The sequence below is a fragment of the Mesoplodon bidens genome (assembly GCF_964165515.1).
Source record: "Mesoplodon bidens genome assembly, chromosome: 10".
Taxonomy (NCBI): Eukaryota; Metazoa; Chordata; class Mammalia; order Artiodactyla; family Ziphiidae; genus Mesoplodon; species Mesoplodon bidens.
Window position 1 is genome coordinate 25566988 of NC_138172.1, and position 19826 is coordinate 25586813.

The following is a 19826-nucleotide window of genomic DNA, read 5'->3' on the forward strand; positions in this document are numbered from 1 at the left end:
TTTGTATATATGAAAGACAGCAATTTCTGCATAATCATTTTGGGACTCATTCTTGATGCCTCCACTTCTCATCCCCATGATAACATCCTTCACCGTGTTCTGTTGATTCTGTCTTTAAAATATACTTTCTCCATATCTAAATCCTGCCACCTCTACTCCCACTACCCTAGTTAAATCCACTGTCATCCTTGTTTGAACAACACAATAGCCTCCTTGATCCCATCGTTCACACAGCAGCCAGAGGGATTTTTTCAAAATGAAAGGAGTGTCTTGCTGTCTCCTTGCCTAAGAATTTTCTGTGGCTTGCCCTTACATTCAGAGCAAAATACAAACTCCTCACCTGGAAGGCCCCATATCACCTGGCTCCTGGCTCACTGGCCTGCAGCCCCACTCTCCATCCCCTCCCCTTCATTCACAGAACTCCAACCACAAGGGCTCCTCTGGGTTCTGAAACCCTCCCACTTCTTTCCTATCTCAGACATTGTCCTGCTGGTCTCTCTGCCGAGAATATTCTTCTGCTTGTTTAAGGGGCTGGTTCCTTCTTACTATCTAGGCTTCCATTTATCTAGCACTTCTCAAAGAGGCTTTCTCTGTCCACCTAATCTCAACTATCTCCCTTTTAATCTCCTCCACAATACTTAGAACAGTGTTTAATTATATACTTGTTCACCTATTTACTTATTTTGTGTTTCCCTTCCCCCCAGACTGTGAGCTCTTCTGCTATCTGCAGACTTCATGATGCATAATAGGTGTTCAATAAATATTTATTGAATAAATAAACAAATGTCTTCCTTGTTTATATAGTCAGGGGTTGGGTAAGCTTCTACTTCTTTCTGCTACTCAGTTATTACTCTATAACCACGTTTTAAATCCACGGTTACCGTATATCAAATGCTTCTATTTCTGTCTAAATCACAAGCTCCCCTCAAACTTCACTCAGAAGCCTGACTTAGCTACCATAAATCTCTTCTTAGCATCTGTCCACATATACACAATATATATAAGGTTATTTTCAAATAGTGAAACACATATTGAATGTTACAGAAAAAGCTAATATTATGCATAATTTATAAGAAAACTTTTCCCTAAGGGTGGTAACAACATCATATTTTCTTTATATACTGTCTCCTTATTAAAAAAAAACTACTGGTCTCATTAAGAAAATAATATATTCTTGTTGTAAACATAAGTAAACAATATGGGAATGGGTATCACAGAAATGTAAAAAATGTAAAAGATCTCCATAATTCCCAGTTTCAGAGATCACAGTCATATGGTTATAATATGATGATGTATATCCATCTTTCTAGACTTTTTTTTTTCCTGTGCAGATCCTTTTCTGGCACAGGCTGAGGTTTTGCTGCTTTATTTTGTTTTTACTACTAAAGGAACCAGTTACACAAACCACACTGTGACTCACTTAATAATACACCTTGGACATGTTTATATGCTAAAACATACTACTCTTCCTGACTCTTAAATAATTGCCTAATATTTCATTGCATTTACTGTCTCTTGATGGTTCCCTTCCCTTTACACCTGCTTAGTGAAGTGGGGAGGACAGGGTCTTGAATGGTGTCTGTTTTCAATTTTTAGGACCTTTGGCCCTCCTGGACACGAGGACCAAAGTCACCGCTCAGGGAGTCATTTCTCTACTGTGACTTCCGTTCTGTCCGAAAAGGTACCTTAGAGCAAATATAAGTTCCATGAGGTCCAGATTGGTGGTGAGAATTAATGAACTGAATAATCAGCTGTAAGAAGTGTAAAAAATGTATGTGGGTGAATTTGTGTTGCTGACTGTAATCAGAATTCAGGCACCACCGCCACCATGATGAGAATGCCCAGAAGAAAATTATACCTCCAACGTCTTGCTTTTGTAACTGTACCTCTAGCACAGAGCCCTGCAGTAGCTGAACTTTATTCCAGTTATGCTTGCCATGAATGCCAGAGATATGTACTGTCAGACCTGTTTTTAAGTGGGGAAAAAAAATTTTTTTTTTTGCCAACTTCTCATAGGGACTTGACAAGGCGCTAATTACTAGGCTTACGTTTCAGGAAGCAACCTATTTTGTGTTATTGGTGCCAATTAATACAAAGATGGTGCATGGTGAATATACCATTTCCAACTGGCACTGGTTTGATGTCACATAATCTCATTACTGCATCAAGCTGGTGCATGTAATGCATCTATGTTTTTGCACATTAATTTGGAAAACGAAGGTATTTCTCCCTGCCCCTAGCCCCTCTCCGTTGTCCTTAGTAGTCACAGTAGCTGAGATATTTTGAAAAGTTCTTTGAAGACCATCTTTGTAGCAGGCTTCCACATAAGCTCACAGGGAATTCAAATTCTGCACTACTTTATAACTCTAAGGCAGGCCTCTCGGCCATATGCTGTTGTAATAGCAAGGGCCACAGTACGGCCTGAACAACACAAAGATACTGGGCTGAACTGAGGGCCTTGACAGTCTATAAGGATGGTTGTTGCCATGAGACCACTGAAGAAGAGCAGTGTTCCCAAGGGCCAGTCTTACAGTTAGGTCAATGAGTGGTCTGGGCGTTGGAAAGGAATTCTCTTCCTCAACCCCAGTTGGACTGATATCCAGAAGCCCCACCATTTGTGACTGACTCCCTAAACCAGACCCCCTATAGGCCTCTTCCCCCAGTCGACCTGATATCTGAATTTTTTCTAATGTATGGATTACTACTCTTTGAGATTGTGTTCCAGACCATCACAGTTTATCCTATATTAAGCTTAAAAAAGCATAAATACACACGAGAGTCAATATAATTTCATGGTTTAACAATACGCCTTGAAGTCAGAAAGCCTACCTTTGAAGGCCCACTTAGCTACTCACTAGCTGTGTAACCTGTGTATCCTCTCTGTGTCTTTATTTCTTCCTCTCAAAAGTGGAGCTCACGGCATTCCTATTTCATTGGGTTGTCAGAAGGATTGAATACTGTCTTATCAATTGTGCCTAGAAGTAGTAAGCAATCACAAAGGTTAACCATTACTGTAATAAATACCTTTACAGTAGACAGCCTATTATGCATCATCTGGCAGAGGAAATTACATTTTTGCATACGTAAATATTGTTTACCATACAAAAACATTTTTTTAAATGTTCTGTGGGAAAATCATGTTTTGGCTAATGTTTTGGCTATTTAAAATATTCTGCCAGAGGGACTTCCCTCGTGGTGCAGTGGTTAAGAATCCACCTGCCAATGCAGGGGACCCAGGTTTGATCCCTGGTCTGGCAGGATCCCACATGCCACGGAGCAACTAAGCCTGTGTGCCACACTACTGAGCCTGCACTCTAGAGCCCGCAAGCCACAACTTCTGAAGCCTGCGTGCCACAACTACTGAAGCCCGTGCGCCTAGAGCCCCTGCTCTGCAACAAGAGAAGCCACCACAATGAGAAGCCCGTGCACCGCAACAATGAACACCTAGTGCAGCGCCCCCCCAAAAATATTATATATATATATATATATATATATATATATATATATATATATATATATATATATATATATATATATATATATATATATATATATGTATTCTGCCAGGAAAAAAAAAGCCCAACGTTTGAAAAACGCTAAGTCTGACTTACAGGAACTGCTACTTTAAGCAGAATATGAGAAAGAGTAAAGCTGTTTAAAAATGAAAAAAAGTTTTAGAAGGACAGGGGTGCTAACAACAAGGATGAATGTGAAAAAATACATAGTCAATGAAATATAAGCATGCACATGGCGTACCTTCTTTCCCGGAAGAAGAAAGGCCCATAAATCAGTGGTGGAAGTAGGAGGTTAACTGTGGAAGGAGCGCTAGGTGCCAGTGCTCTTCTCTGTAAGACTGAATCAGGAACTGCTCTTACTAACTAGTAGGTGGGTTACTCAGCAGATGAGGCTGCTGATTTGGATGTTTAGAAATCACTTCCTATATGCCAGCCACTAAGCCAACACCTCGGTCCATTCATTTTCACAGCATCCCTTTGAGGCAGGCAACTGTGATTATTACCCTCTTTTCAGGATATGGAAAGGATATGGAAAGAGCCCACACTACTGGTCTCTTACTTTCCATGCTCACAATCCTGATGTAGGCATTGGGGAAAGCCTAGCTCTGGAAATTTCTACTCCAGAAGATTCTAACTAAAGCAGGACTTTCCTCCCCATGAGAAAGGGATTACCTTCATCATTCCTGCAGTGGTGTGTGTGTGTGTGTGTGTGTGTGAGAGAGAGAGAGAGAGAGAGAGAGAGAATGACTTTTACAAATTAAACAAAATACTGGCTCTGAAAACTAGAAACAATTTTGTAGCAATTGTAAACTCATTCATTTAAGAAATATGTATAGAGTGCCTATCAGGTAGCACCAAGGGGATACAGTGGGGAGGGCAATAGATTCGCTGCTCCTTGCCCTCGTGTAGTTTAAAGTCTAACAGAGAACACCAAACAACAACAAGACAAAAGGGATGAAACGAACCAGGACAGGAGGCGTTCAGGGCTCGGGGCATGTAGCGTCCTGGTGCATCCCACGGTGCTCTGAGCCTGGTCAGGTTCCATGCTAGCACGTCTGTAACAACTGTCTATGTTGAACGTGGACCTTGGGAAAACGGAGAAGTTGTATTCGCACACGTTGCATTGCTTTATGACTTGGCTTCAGTTGAAGAGCGGTTTGAATCTGAGCACTTCTGAATCATTTGTAGTTAGGATGTTGAACCCAGGTCTGAAGGTCGCATTCCACGGATACTAGAGGGGGCAGAATAAGGATCTGAGGCCCTAAGTGTTTCAACTGATTATTAGTGGGATTCATTTGGGGCTCCAAAGCCTAGGCAATAGCTAAAATATGATCTTCTGGAATGATAAGTAGGAAAAGGAGCACTTGGTATGTAAACACCTTTGTAGAACTGCCATAAGCTAGTCATGAGCTATCTAGAGCCATCATAAAGACCAGACTATGATATTCCACACAGGCTCAAGAGGAGTTATTTAGAACTTTAGATTTAGCATTCAAATTAAAGAAAGGATGTTCTTACAGATCATACTCATAAGACCAGGTATAAAGGCTGAACGGTCAAGAACAATTAGGTGACCGTCTTTCTGTCACTAGGCTGCTCTAATTCACAGAGATGGCAAGCTTTGCAGGTAAACTGACTCCTGGTCAAATCCCAGCTCAGCACATTCTAGCTCTGTAGTGTTGGGTCGGTCACTTAACTTTGCTGAGTCTAATTTTCATCATATGTAAAATGGAGAGAGTAGAACCCAGACAGCAGGACTACTATGAGGAGTAAATAATTAGCACAAAGTAGGAACTCAATGCAAAGAATCTCATGTTATTATTACAAATGATATAAACTACTTTCTCTATGTTATGCTACTCTTGGAGTCAGTATTTGGAAGGCTTTAAAAAATATACTAAGATCATTTCCCCTGTGGCAAGTAAAAGATGACACAGTTTCTCCCCACCTCCACTCTGCAAACATGAAACTGGATCAAAGAGGGTGTTGCTCAGGGCTGCAGAGTTTGACCATCACCAGCTTGGTGCTTCATTTACCAGAATCCTATGCTACCCAGTACCATGGACTTAACCTATTCCTGAAACCACTTACTACTGACCACTCGGGAAACAATTCATTTTAATTCTGCCTCCTGGTGTCTCCCTATCATTTGGGTGTGGGTTTTCCCTTTCTGTGGAAATTTGCTTCAAATCTCCTTCCTGTTCTTTTTACTGGTGGTCTGCAAAGTCATTTGTGATGTCAACTTTTGCATTTCTGTTCACCAGACTATCTCTCCCTAGTGACTAATCTCCATCATCACTCCTCTGGGATTCAGTTTTCATGAAGCAGCAGCCAAAGAAGCTTCCCATTTAACCTACAATAACATTCAATTCCAGTAAAGCCTGGGAGAAGAAAATGGGCTAACATCTGTCTTTCCATTAACTCCAGGTGATCTCAGTAAGCTGTTCTTCCTTCAGAGCAAACTTCTGTGAGGGGCCAGCTATTACAGAATCCAGTCTCCCCTCCTACACTCAGGTAATTTTATATTCTTATTTGTAGAACCAACTTCCAAACTGTATGTACATATATTTTTCGTTCATAATTTACATTTTATTGGTTGTTTTGAGGCTCAATACACATACATTTTAATTTGTACACAATTTTAGCAGATGTACCAAAAACCTAAAAAGTCATGTAGCTGTGATTCTTTCCTAAACAGTTACTCCAGTCAGTTTCCGGCCTAAAATTTGGTGGCAAATATTCCTTAAAAGGATATCAAGTATAAATTTATTTATCACTTATTAATTTGTATTATTTATATATCACATATATTTCTATACATTAATACAATTACATATTATAAATATGATAAAGAAGTCATTTAGCACAATTGAAACAAAATAGAAGGTTTATATTTATTCATTCATTCAATAAACATTTCTTGAGCTCCTACTATGTGCCAGACCTGTACTAGATGCTGAGGGAAACATCATGAAATATGAATGAAATAGATTAAGAGGATTATCATGAAATACTCAACCTTAGAGAAAGGAGTAAGAGAGCCAAAAACAAATCATACATAGCAAAGACAGTTGAGACAATTCTCTTGATGATTTTAGCCACCCTCACCCAAACCAACCCCCCAAAACCTAGCAACATTTCTCATTTATTCATTATATATGATAATTATGAACTTGGACTAAACTGCTGAAAACAGAGTTTGAATCTCAAACAGAGTTTGAATCTCAAACAGAGTTTGTCTCTCACTAGTTGGGGGACCCTTATCAAATTATTTTACCTCTTTAAACCTTAATATCCTTATCTGTAAAATGAAATTACTAATACTGCCTGCCTCATAGGGCTGCTGTAAGAATTAAATGCTGTATTAAATGCACAAGGTGTAGCACATGGTATGTACTCAAAGTTGATTATTGTCATTATTCAGATTTTGACCTGAATTATTTAGTTAGCTAGCTCAGTCTACCTATTAATTTCTTATAATTTCAAACATCTTTCTAAGATTTTTTTTGAGACTTGTTTATAGATGTAAATTCAGAGGTAAGCTAATAACACTTAAGAAAGGATGAACAGACTCACTGAGGATGAGAAGCTTAGAAATCCAGGCTCTTGGTCACCTCAGGAGGTTGCAAGAGATACTGTGTATTTTCCATCCCTATTAGCTGTGGAAATGATTGGTTGTATTAGGAGCAATTTTAAAGAACCGTAAACAAAGTTCATCCTTTAACGCCAAGTCCTAGAAAGAAAACTAGGGAGAAAGAGTACACAAAGGAAACTTCTATCCTTACATATAATCATTTCTATACTGTTAGATTCTCTATCAGGGGAGATTTAAATTGAAAAAGAGGAAAATTGTTTAATGGGAAATACTGAGCACGTGCTACATTTTTGAGTAATTTTATAGTGGATGTCCTAGAATATTTTCCATAGGAATCACCTAATAGTTTGATTTCTTGATATTTTTCTGTTCCTTGCTAAACTCTCAGCAAACCTCAGACACTGTGATTGTGAGGAATTTTTATTACATAATGGAAAGAAAGATTGTGTATTAGCAGAAATGTCTTTTAGTCAATTACTTTGAAGGTTTAAGAAAAAGCTTTAAATGTTACCCTTTAAAAATCTGATTGTGCACTTGACAGGTATTTCTGTTTTGCCATCTTTACGTTGTGTATCCATCCTAAATCCCAGTCAGACAGATAATGGCAACATTGGTCTATCTGGTTTAACAACTTCTTTAGGAAATTTCAGTCTTGCCAAGTCATTTTTCCCTCTTGCAGGAGAAATATATGCATTAATGTTTCCAGAGTAATGGACACGTATGGAATATTGCTATTTGGTCCCCGGTGTTGGCAATCTTTGGTATTTTCAACCTTGAGTGCCAGCCTACCAAGCAACAGAAAACTCTCTTTCTGGGACTTCTGGGCAAATACTCATTTTTACAGAAACTGTTAGAAACATCAGGGATTAAACACCTCTCTCCCTCTCTCTTTCCTCCCCCCACCCCGATCCCCCCCATCCCCCCCCAACCACATCCTCCCTCTCTGGCATGAATTCTTCTGACTTCCAAATATGCATCCCAAGGCAGAGGTAGTTACAGCTTGAAGTGTCACCTTTGAGCTGCTCCAAGCATCTCTCTGGCAAAAAGCAAGCGGAAGTGACTGAGAAATCCCTCCAGGCACTGGTGCTTCCCCTCGAGTCCACGACAGTCCCCTCGCACTCCTCCCCCCACCCCACCCCCCGCCCCATGCCCATATCTCTAAACCCGGAGGCAGTCGGGGGCGCCTAAGTCCCCGCCTCCTCTAGCTGCCCAGATCGGTTCTTAACCTTTTTTGGGCCCGAGACGTACAGAAAGCTATGGACCTTCTCGCGATGGGGACGGAGGTTGGGAAAAGCACAGCTTTAAAGCGTTGCGAAACTTTCAGGAGACCGTGGATTTGAAACACACCGCGAACTGCAAAATAAGAACCCCGACTCTAAACCTCTTGACTTGAGGCGATAAAACCGAGAGCGGAGCTCCGATGCCAAATCTCGTCCCTAGTGAGAAACTGTAGGAAGGGAAGGCGCTCCTGCGCTGGGCCACTTTCACTTGTAAGAAACCAAAAGAAGGGGGTAGTCAGGGACAGAAATTCATAAAGGGGGAAAGAGAAGAGGGAGGGATGGGGACAGCAGAGAAAAAGAAAAAGAAAGGGGGAGATGCGGGAGCTAGAGAGGGAGGGGGGAAGAAACCACAAGGGGGGAAAGGGGGGACAGAGACAGAGCGGCACAGAGACGCAGGGCGAGGGAGAGAGATTCGGAAGGGAGAGAGGAGACGGGAGGGAGACAGACTGGGAGCGCCAGGAAAGGGAGAGAACTTTCTCCGCTCTCCCTCCCCAGGGCAGGGAGTCTCAGGAAAGCCCGTCCCGGTGTGGTGGCGGGACAGCAATGGGCTGCCCCAGCGCTCCCGGCGCCTCTGGGAGCACGAGTCCCGCACGGGCGGCCGAGGAGCGGACTCGATCTGGGAGGAGGCGGTCCCCGCTCCCTCCTCTTTCTCCTCCCCTCTCCTCCTAGAGGCGGGGACCTGGGTACTTGAGCAGCGGAGGACCCGCGGCCCCCCCCCGCCTCCGCCCCCCAGCCCCCCATTCAAGAAGCCGCTCCGCTATCCCCGCCAGCACAGGGCGCCCGGCGCGCCTCGGAGCGCACGTTCCGCGCCTTCTCCTGCCCGCTCCCTGGACATTATGCGGCCGAGCAGCCGAGCCGCAGTCCTCCTCCTCCTCCTCCTCCGGCTCCTCCTGCGGCCCGAGCGGCTCAGCTCTCGGCAGGCGGCGGCGTTGCTCAGCCGAGCGCAGACGGGACCCTCGCCGCGAGACCTCAGCGACTCCTAAAGTCAAAAGTTGGCGGCGGGCGCCGGGCTCCGAGCGCTCTCCGCGGCCGCTGCCTAGCGTCGCCGCCGCAGCCGCCAAGGAGGGCAGGAGGGAGGGGGGAGTGGGGGCGGCGGGGGAGGGGTGGGGAGCACCATGCAGTTTGTATCTTGGGCCACACTGCTAACGCTTCTAGTGCGGGACCTGGCCGAGACGGGGAGCCCAGACGCCGCGGCGGCCGTGCGCAGGGACAGGCTGCACCCGAGGCAAGGTAACGAGGCTCGGCCACCGGGACCCTCCGCCCCTGTCGCCAGCTCCCCAGCCTCCGTGTCCGACAGCGGGCACCCCGCAGCTGAGGCCTCTCTCTCTCTCTCTCTTCTCCTTTTCCTAGAAAGAATTGTCTCCCGCTTTGCAGCCTCTCCCTTCTTTAGGTCATTCCCAGCCTATTTCTAGAGAGAGACACACTGTGGAACGAACTTTGTCGTCTCCCCCTTCTTTTAGCCGGATCTTTTTCCTTCCTCACCCCAGGCCCCAAACTACAGTTACTTAGTAAATGGGGGCACCACATCGTGGCGTGTTTTATTCAGGGTACTTGTCAGGATCTGTAATCATGTTATGTGTTTTGACTTATTCATTGTCTGGCTCCGACAGCGCCTAACACTGTTCCTGGCACATAGTAGGTGTTCAGCAAATATTTGTCCAGTGACTGAAGGTGAAGGGATTGACTCAAATGGTGGGCGGAGGAGGGGAAGCTGGAAAATAACTCAGGACGAAACCGCCCACTTCATTTTTAAATTAAAACTTGTGGAAAATTGAATTATTGGTTCATGTGCCTCTGCTTCTCTCTGCAGTGAAACTATTAGAGACTCTGAGCGAATACGAAATCGCGTCTCCCATCCGAGTGAACGCTCTCGGAGAACGCTTTCCCACGAACGTACACTTCAAAAGAAGGCGACGGAGCCTTAACTCTGCCTCTGACCCCTGGCCTGCCTTCGCCTCCTCTTCCTCCGCTACCTACACCCAAGCGCATTACCGCCTCTCCGCCTTCGGCCAGCAATTTCTATTTAATCTCACCGCCCATGCCGGATTTATCGCTCCAATGTTCACTGTCACCCTCTTCGGGGCACCCGGGGTGAACCAGACAAAGTTTTATTCTGAGGAGGAAGCGGAACTCAAGCACTGTTTCTACAAAGGCCATGTCAATACCAAGTACGAGCACACGGCCGTCATCAGCCTCTGCTCAGGAATGGTAAGTGGACGCGCACCCCTCCCCTGCCCTCTCGCCTGCTCACCCGCTTTTAGGAGACTTAATTGCTCTCTCGCCTAAGACCCTCACTGCGCCGTCTCTGCTCTGGCGTTAAGTATCAGCTACAAACTTGTTTTGCGTCCTACGCTTTGGGTGGCTACACCGGTGAGTGCGCGAGAGGAGCGCACGCATCCGCCCCCGGGGAGTTCATGATGTTTCGGAGCTTTCTAGGGTCCGAATTCGACTCAGCTGAGTGTTGCCCCACACCGGTAGGTGGCCGGGAAGTCGGTTTCCAAACTCGGAGAGAGTTGTCCTTCCTTGCTGCAAACTCGGCCGCCCAGGAGCGGAGCAGCTGAGCGCAGGGAGAACCCGACTCCTCATTGGCGCGTCTTGAGTCGGGGGTGTGGGCTGAGAATCCCCAGCCACGGGTATGGGGAGTTCCTTCCGTGTGTCTTGGAGGGCGCTGCGTAATCTAGAGTCCCCACGTTCTCTCAGGGCCTTTTTTCACGCGCCAGGAACCCTGAGGCTGAACTGGATTGACAGGGAACCAGTCCTGTCCCAGGAACGGAAGGGTGGGCCGAGGGCTCAGGGGGCGGGGAATGGGGCGGAGCCTGCCCTGTAATCTTTGCATTAGGGAGGAAACTGGGAATGGGGGTGCGGCGCAGTGCGACTCTGCACCCTGCTGGTGGGGTGGCCCCAAGAAGCAGAAATACTGGGAGAGAGCTTGGAGAGGCTGCCCAGAGGAGGTTTCAGTTCTGGGGTTTCCACCACCCATGGGGTGCCAGAGAATCGGAAAAGAGAGCCTGCGGCGCGCGTTTCCCTAGAGAGGGAAGGCGAGAGGGCGGGGCGGCCACCTCTCTGCGCTGCAAAATACGCACTTAGCAGGGGATCCAAGTTGATACCCCTACCCCCTGCTTAGTTACGCCCCCCCCGCCCCACTTGCCCTCCAGTGGGCCCCACGCGGTGTCCGCCCTCTCCACTCTTGATATTTGAGGACCCGCTGTAAGGTTCTGACCCGAGCAAGAGCTGTTCTAGGACTTTCCCAAGCGACGTGCGTTTCTGACTCGCCCCATGACGCACAAACTATCGCGGGTCAGACTCTCCCAGCGCACAGGCCCTCTTCGCCCTGCGCCCCCCCCGCCCGTGATACGATTACTTTTCCCCAGAGCACCGATTAACTCCTCGTCGTTACCTTTTCCAAGTGGGAGTTTGGATACTTACCCGGGGCTCTTGGCTGCCCGCTCCACGCGCTGCTATGAGTGGCTCCAGAGTCCCGCATCTGGATGTCTCATCTATCTCCGCTGCTCGACCGAGGGGTCGGGTGGGGAGAGAGGCAAGCTTGAAGACTCGAACGGGGGAGGGTTAGCCTGCTGGGATGTGAGGACGAAGATGAACGCCTTTAGCCCCCAGCAAAGCTCCCAGAGCCGCCATGCGTTGTTGACATGGTTTGGGGGTGGGCGGAGACGGCAGTTAGGCGAAGGGGAGGGGGTGCTGCAGTGAGTCACCGCTGCCCCAAGACGCCTGGAAGCTTTCTGTTCTTAGCAAGGTTGGGGTTTGGGTGGGCACAAGTCAGGTGCCGGAACCCAGGGCATCAGAGTGTCCCCAGATCCGAAGGTTGTAACCCACAATTCCAGAACCTTACCGATAGGGCTACGTGTGTACGTCAAGTTTGTAAACAGCCTTTACTCCTCCTCCCTCCCCGCCTCCACACCCCGCTGAGTGGCCCCAGCAGTGGTATGTTTTACTGCGCAGGACCTTAGTTTCTATTGGCAATTTTAGGTGGTAACTCGCACGTGTTAACTGCGGAGTCGTAACTCTCTCAGGGAACTGAGGGCCGGGACTTCAGAAGGACTGACCGTCTAGACCTTGAGGAGTCCATTTATATTGCGTTTAATTTGCAATCTGGCCCTTTTTTGGGGGGGTGGGGGGCAAGGTCTGGCATACATATGAAAAAGCTGTTTTTTCATATGAGCTGGCTGTTTCTATCTTCAGGGACGAATCTAGCTCCAAAACGCTTGCCCCTTTGTCTTCCTCCTGGAATTTATCTTTCCTCCCAAGATGCCCCCTTACCGTTTCAGTACTAATAGTATCCTGACGTTCCTCGTGGCCCACGCAGGAAACCTTCCTGGAAATCTTTCACTCTTCAGAGTGAGTCATGCCAACCTTCCCCCCTCCCGTCACCCCACCGGTCAGTTACTAGTTTCCCTGAATTCCCTCTCAGATGCGTTTCTCACCTGTTCTGAACATCCCTACTATGACTCTAGACCTCTTTCCCTCTCTCTTCCTCTGTCGTTAGGACTGACGTCTAAGAAATATTTCCATCTGGCTTCTTCTCTGGTCTTTTTTCTTTAATCCCTGCCACACACCGCTAACAGATTAATGATGACAAGGCACAAGATCGCATGGCTACCCTGTTCGTTTACTTCACAGACCGCCCCGCTGCCTAGTGAACGACTGTAAACTCCTCCATCTGGCCCTTGAGACCATTGACAGTGTACCTCCTCACCCCTCGCACATCCACATGTCCAGTCTCATCTGTTAAGCTTTCCTTCACAAATCCTGCATTGCAGGCAACCTGCTCTCACGCATTTCTCTGCATTTCCCTCCCGTCCTAGTTCTGCCTCATAGCCTTTGGGCCTTTGGATTTACTTGGTGATCTCACCCTGCTTCACATGCTCAAATCATACCCATCTTTCAGAGTGTAACTAAGGTATCTTGTTCCCCCGGAAACCTCTTTGTCGTCCTCCAGACTGCTGTCATCTCTCCGTCTCCACTTTCATAGACTCTCACCTGCATCTCTCTTTGACGTTTAGTATGCTGTCCCTTGTAGTATGGTTCTTGGAACACGTGTTCTATCCCCTTTTCCTTGGCAGTAGGGTCAGCATCAATTCATTTCTCTCCCACATTGGAGCCTTGTATATTGTAAGCACTTAGCACCTGTGTTTGAATAAATGGTCACCTTACCCAAGAAAGGATTACTCTTCAGTCAAGCAATTGTTTTGTGAATCAGCCACAAAATTAATTTGACTTCACATGGATACCATTTATTGAACTCTTACTATGTGTCTTGTACTATAATAAGTATTTTATGTATGCATTATTGCATCTAAATCCTTACAACAGCCCAATCCTTGAAACAGCCCATTTTGCTGATGAGGACACTGAGGCTTTGAGAGTTGGGGCCTTGCTAGAGGTTTCACAGCTAGTAAGTGGCAGAGTTGTGGTTCCCACCCAATCCTTCTGACCCATACTCTTAACCATGGGTCAGAGAATGAATCTATGTTCTGAAAGAGAATTTCAAAGTTTTTGTTTGTTTGTTTGTTTTTAAAGGCACTGGACTAGAGTCAGGGTACCTGAGTTCTAGATTCACCATGGGTACCATTCAGCTGCTTCTGTATCACTGAAGGAGATAAGCCAGTTCCTCCCTCTGGGCCTCAGTTTCCTCTTTCAATAATCAAAGCTGCCAGATCTTCACCAGATGGGCTCCCAGATTCTTTCTCAGTATTTATAGCCTGTCTCTAGTAGCTTTCCCATGTTGTAGTCAGCTTCCTGCTCTGTGCTCAGAGAACACCAGAGTTGTATGTTGAAAATGGAGAGAGGTGCCTGGGTGAAAATAAACTTGTTAAATCACTTCTTCTCTGGACACCAGTTACTCTGTCTCTTATTTAGACACCAGATGACACTAGAGCTGTCTTCTCTTTAAGTCAGTGGTTCATGAGCCACATGGAGAGCTTTTTAAAAAATACAGATGTTAGTCCTCACCACTGGAAATTCTAAATCTGCAGATATAGGGTGGTGCCCCAAATCTAAATTTTTTTTCAACTTCCTAGGTAATTTTGACACTTAGCTGAGTTTGGGAACCCCAGTGTCTTAGCCAAGTGCTTGAAAACTTTATCATGCCTAAGAATTCTAAAATTTCAATTCCTGGGCCCTACCCCCAGATACTTTGATTTAGTAGATCAGATTTGGGGTGGAGTGTGATTATTTGAGTATCTAACTAACTCCTGGATGATGCTGATGCTGCTGCTGACATTCAAGGACATTCATTTCCCTATGTCCAGGGGAAAGTCAAAGGCCTCTGCCTTTTTCCCGACACTGAGGGAAAAGGAACAATGGAGAAAGAAGAGCTTGTTATTTCCCTTGAAACACTGCCAACCGGCATGGCATGGGGAACTTTTTAGTGTTCTTGTAATGTTTTGTTTGGGTGGTTCAACTTTGAATCACCATTTATCATTTGCAAAACTTGTTGGTGCTTGGGAAGGGGAGGAGAAAGAGTTACCTCTTTCAAGGTGCTTAGAGTGATTGGCAAATGCAAATTATATCCTGGTGGTTAGAGGCTTACCCTGCAACACCAAAAGCCACTCATGTGTTCTAAGCCCTTACAAGGTATCACTTTGCTAAGCACTTCACACGCATTATCTTATTAATCTGCACAATAAGTGACAGTAAGTATTTTTGTCCTTAATTGATAAACAAGGAAGCTGAAGCTCAGAGCAGTTAAGGAACTTGCCCAAGGTGGGTGGGTAAGTGGCAGTGCTGGGATTGGAACCTCTGGCAGCCTGACTGCAAAGTCTTATCCTATGTCACTCCCTATGGCCAAGGGAAGGGGTGGTAAGAGACTCGTGTGCCAGTGTCACAGGTGGCACCACCTTAAGTGCCTTGTGGTCAACATATGCTTTCAATTTTGAAGTCATAATGAGGCTTCCTTGGGTAGGCTTTTGCTTTTGGAGCTGAGTTTCCAGGCTGTCTTAATGCACAGAAACACTCTCTTTCAACAGTCTGTAGGAGTGTATATAATTAGAAGTTGAGCACCAAGGAAGTATTTCTCACAGACAGGTTTGGATAGCAGGTGCAATAAAGTAGAGTCCAATCAAGGGTAAGGTACTGATATGGCAGAGAGTGGGGGAAAAAACAAAAAAAACAACTGCTTCTCCAAATATGTCGGGAGGACTTTTCAGTTTAAGCAGCCCTCATGGGAAAGGGATTGGGTAAATGGTGCCATTCACTTGGCAACATTCCACTGTCCTTTTCCTTCCAGTGGCTGAGTTATATTAAATCAACCTCTCATCTCTCTTTATTTGCAGCTGGGCACATTCCGGTCCCATGATGGGGATTATTTTATTGAACCACTGCTGTACATTGATGAGCAAGAAGGTGAAGAGGAACAAAACAAGCCCCACGTTATCTATAGGCTCAGCACCCCTCACAGAGAGCCCTCAACAGGAAGGCGTTCGTGTGACACCTCAGGTATTTGCTTCTTCCTTAAGCAGAGACCCCCGCTGTGTGAGCTGGGTTAATTGCCAGGCTACAAAGATGTAGCTCTTTCACAGGCTACAGAGTGCTACCATTTACATTGTCTTTTATTCAGTCTTCAAGCCAGGTAGGTGTATCCCCATTGTATCAGTACAAATGTGGAAACTATGAAGAGGTTTAGTAACTTGTCCAAGGTCACACAGTGAATAAGTGACAAATCCAGGATTCGAACTCAAAGAGCAGTGACTCGAAGCCCACTCTGGGCAGAGCTGCCTCTTTTGTTGAACTTGCTCATGTTTAGGATTATGCTTTAGTAATGTCTTGAGGCTATTGTCGCCGTATCCTCAATCAGCAATTGCTTGTGTTTTCTTGCTGTGTTGGTGTTTTCTATTCATTTGGACTTTTTTTTTTTTTTTTTTTTTACAATGTAGGGTTATGAAAAAGTCTTAACAAATGCAATGCACAAAAACTTCTATATGTTTATTGGAATTTTCCGATCAATTTCAGTTTAGTTAATGTTCTGTGGCTTCAGGAAATAGAGGAATGGAGCTGTGGGTTGCACTGTCAGGTGTCAATCTAATGCATATATGCCCACCATAGATCTTCTTCCATCCTGGTCAGATTCTTTGAGGCTTGGTGCTAACACACTTAGCCAGTGTCAGGGGTATGTCCTCTGGGCACACTGGAAAGCTTATGCTTCTGTATGCTTCTCATTCTGCAGTCCTGAAGTACCCTTTCACTGTCTTTGAAGCCTTGTTATTTTCTCTCTGATGATAGTGTGTCATTAGAAACCATCCATGTATTTGGTCCTGTGTTTTAGGGTGTTTGTTAAAATACCATCTTTTTTATTCTTGGACTTCCTCTTTCTGAAAATTCTCTCTCTCCCTATTCTTTATTTTCAAAAGTTGCTTCCCCAAACTAAATAACTTCTCAGAGTCTTTCTGGCTTCTCTAAATAAGACCAAAATTCAAGACAAAGGGGGTTTTCCTAAAATGATCACTTGTTTCATCTTGTATCTGTATCAGGTTCTTCCACTGTGACAGAGTGTGATGTCCTATTCTCTCCTGGAATTTATTATTTCTGAAGTGAATCCTTTAACAAGGGATGACATTGGCTGCTTATAACCTGGTATAGCCAAGTTGTAGCATATGGCATCGTTAAGTCTTTCGGCTTTATCCCATCCAGTCCTGTGTTCTTAACCACCAGGGCTAGATGGAACATAACTAAAATATTCTGTCAGTCAGACTCTCTACAGAGCCAAGGGGTGGAGGTGGGAGTCTGAGGGAGGGGTGTACTCAGAAACAATAGCCAGGGTGCCAAGACTGCCAGCTGCTGGCAAGTTCAATGACAAGACATTTATCACATCTTTTTGACTATGCTAGTAAGAATGTTGACCTTTACTTCTTGAATTCTGAAATAGCCAGTGCATATTTTATACATGTGTCTAAAACATACATATATCATGTAATAAAAAGGAAATAATGTGATTCAAGAGAGGAAGAGAAAAGTCTTTCTTAATACTATCATTCCAAAAATCCTCAGGGTTCATTTTTCAATTTAATTATCCAAGTAAGTAGACATTTGATTTTCTGGACAAGTCATTGTCAAGTTCAGTTGAAAACACAAAAAGGAGGGAATCTGAAAAAGTAAAGATTGAGGACAACAAAAGATGCCTTAATTTTTCAAAACAGCTTTATTTGGGTTCTAATTATTGGTGAGGGCCTTTGAGTGCCACCTTTCAAATCACCAGTGCCAACTTCTGGTTTTCTTTCTGGTTTTTACTTGCCAGTGACCGATATGACAGGCCCTTCCTTCACCCCGTGTGATGAATCAGAAGCCTGGCAGTTTTGATTGGCTTTTTTCAAAGGTTGCTGCTGGACTATGCCACTCTGGTTTCTCTCTTCCAGCTGCTTCTGCACCCCTTCTTTGAATTCAGATGCAGGCGGCTCAGAACAGTTGGAGAGAACTTTGGAATATGGCACAGTTCACCAGCAGCCATTAGAGGGATGGACCAGCAGGTCACGGAAACCTCCAAAACCAGGTAGCCTTGGCACAGGGAGTGAAAAAGCTGGTGGGGATGGGAGAAGTCCCTCTGGCCAGAGGGGAAAATATCCTCTCTGCAAATGTCAATTCATTCAGCTTCAGGGATTTCCCCTATTAAGAGCAGCAGCTGGTAATCAGAGATAAACTTTAGAAGTACCCTGGGAGCCTCATGCAGAGTCTTTAAACAAACAAACACCTCTTGCAGGGAAGTGAAATAGAGCAAGAATCAGTGGGTTTACTAAGTGCTCCAGGTGATTCAGAAGTTCAGCTAAATGTGAGAGTTCCCACTAAAGTTGGATTTCGGGCAGTGACCACTATCCATAGCCAGTGCTGCCTTTGCCCTGGACTTGGCTTTCTCCTTCACTGCTTTCCATTTTCTCTTCTCATAGTGTGATGAAATATTCGAGCTAGAGGAAACTAGCTCTAGGTCATCATGCTAATTCTACCCAGATGAGCACAAACTGTAGGCCTGGGATGTTAAGTTACTTATTTCCAGGAGTGATACCCTATATATTCAACAAGAAACCATCAGAATGTGAGGTCACCCAAGCCTGGGAGCAGGCCCCTGGAAGCCCCCTGCTGAGCTAGGTGTAACCCTTTAGTTGCTGGATTATGACAGTCTTCCTGGGACAGGGCACTGTGGCGGTGACACCTGTTTCCTATAGATGGAATAGAGAAGTCTTGCTCATTTCTGATTGTTGATGTATGTCTAATTTTCAAAAAAGTTTCTGAGATAACTTCTATCAAAAAGACACATGTAGGGCTTCCCTGGTGGCGCAGTGGTTGAGAGTCCGCCTGCCGATGCAGGGGATACGGGTTCGTGCCCCGGTCTGGGAGGATCCCACATGCCACGGAGCGTCTGGGCCCGTGAGCCATGGCCGCTGGGCCTGCGCGTCCGGAGCCTGTGCTCTGCAGCGGGAGTGGCCACAGCAGTGAGTGTACCGGAAAAAAAAAAAAAAAAAAAGACACATGTAGAAGGAGTCTTATATAGTGAAAACTTCATGGGTTTAGAAAGGAGTCTACAACATAATTTATTCATTCATGTGTGCATGTATTCATTCAGCCATGAGCTATTTATTGAGTAACTCCTCTGTACCATGAGCATAAAACCAGGAACCATCTTTTTTCCAGTTAGATGTGTGACCTCAAGCACGTTTAGAGCATAAAGTAAGAATAACATATACCTTCCAAGGGGGTAGTCAGGACTAAATGAGTATGAAACAGTGGAAGCTCCCAGGACAGATGGTAGACAATCACTGAAAGGGAGATTTTTTTTTAAAAAGATTGTAAAAATAGAAATTAAAACACCATAGCCAGGGAAAGAAAACTCAAAATACCAAACCCCAAAGTTAATCAGATCTCTGTGGTTAAGCTTAGAGCTTCTTGGTTACCTGGTCATAGAGGGCCCATAAGGAACTTGCCCAAGGTCCCCCTGCCAGCGAGCAGCACGACTGAGAGCCCTTTCTGTCTGCATGTTTATCTGTACCTAATGCAGCATTTTGAAATTTTATTTCTTGCAACTTGCTCTTAGCCCAGTGACTGTGTTTCTCTTATGCCCTCATTGGTTGTGTCTGTGTGTATACACGTGGGCCACTTGAGTGCATCTGCATCAATTTGTGGTTTTCATCCTGTTGGTGGGTCCCTCAGAATTCAGGATGGACTGTGGCGTGGCTTCTCTTCCTTATGGCGTGCCCTTGTGACTCGTCCCCCTACCCACTGGGTCCTCAGTTGAGGTCAGTGAGGTGACTGCCTGCCTGCCCTGCACATCAGGGGGGCCAAGTGGTAGGCTCATGGGGGCCCTTTGGGAGAGTTTGTTGCCTTTATAAGCCACTTCCTGCTGACCCTCCGCACTGCATTTCCAGATGACACCCCAAGTTTTGTCTCACAGACACTCGCTCTTGGACCCTGGATTTTGCACAGGAGGATTTAGTTGTT

At 45.5% G+C, this 19826-nt stretch overlaps 1 protein-coding gene and 1 long non-coding RNA gene across 6 annotated transcripts in view; one reads left to right on the plus strand and one right to left on the minus strand.

The window, feature by feature from the left end:
- LOC308623692 overlaps window positions 1-12268 on the minus strand; it is a 187491-nt gene extending 175223 nt beyond the window's left edge. For all 3 annotated transcript variants that reach the window (XR_014016865.1, XR_014016866.1, XR_014016867.1), the window contains exon 1: window positions 11817-12268. This is a non-coding gene — a long non-coding RNA (uncharacterized lncRNA). The remainder of the gene's footprint in view (window positions 1-11816) is intronic.
- ADAMTS9 (ADAM metallopeptidase with thrombospondin type 1 motif 9) overlaps window positions 9127-19826 on the plus strand; it is a 172246-nt gene continuing 161546 nt past the window's right edge. For all 3 annotated transcript variants that reach the window (XM_081246304.1, XM_081246305.1, XM_081246306.1), the window contains exons 1-3: window positions 9127-9620; window positions 10201-10598; window positions 15680-15842. In XM_081246304.1, the coding sequence (XP_081102430.1) occupies window positions 9506-9620; window positions 10201-10598; window positions 15680-15842 (676 nt within the window). In that variant the 5' untranslated portion in view covers window positions 9127-9505. The remainder of the gene's footprint in view (window positions 9621-10200; window positions 10599-15679; window positions 15843-19826) is intronic.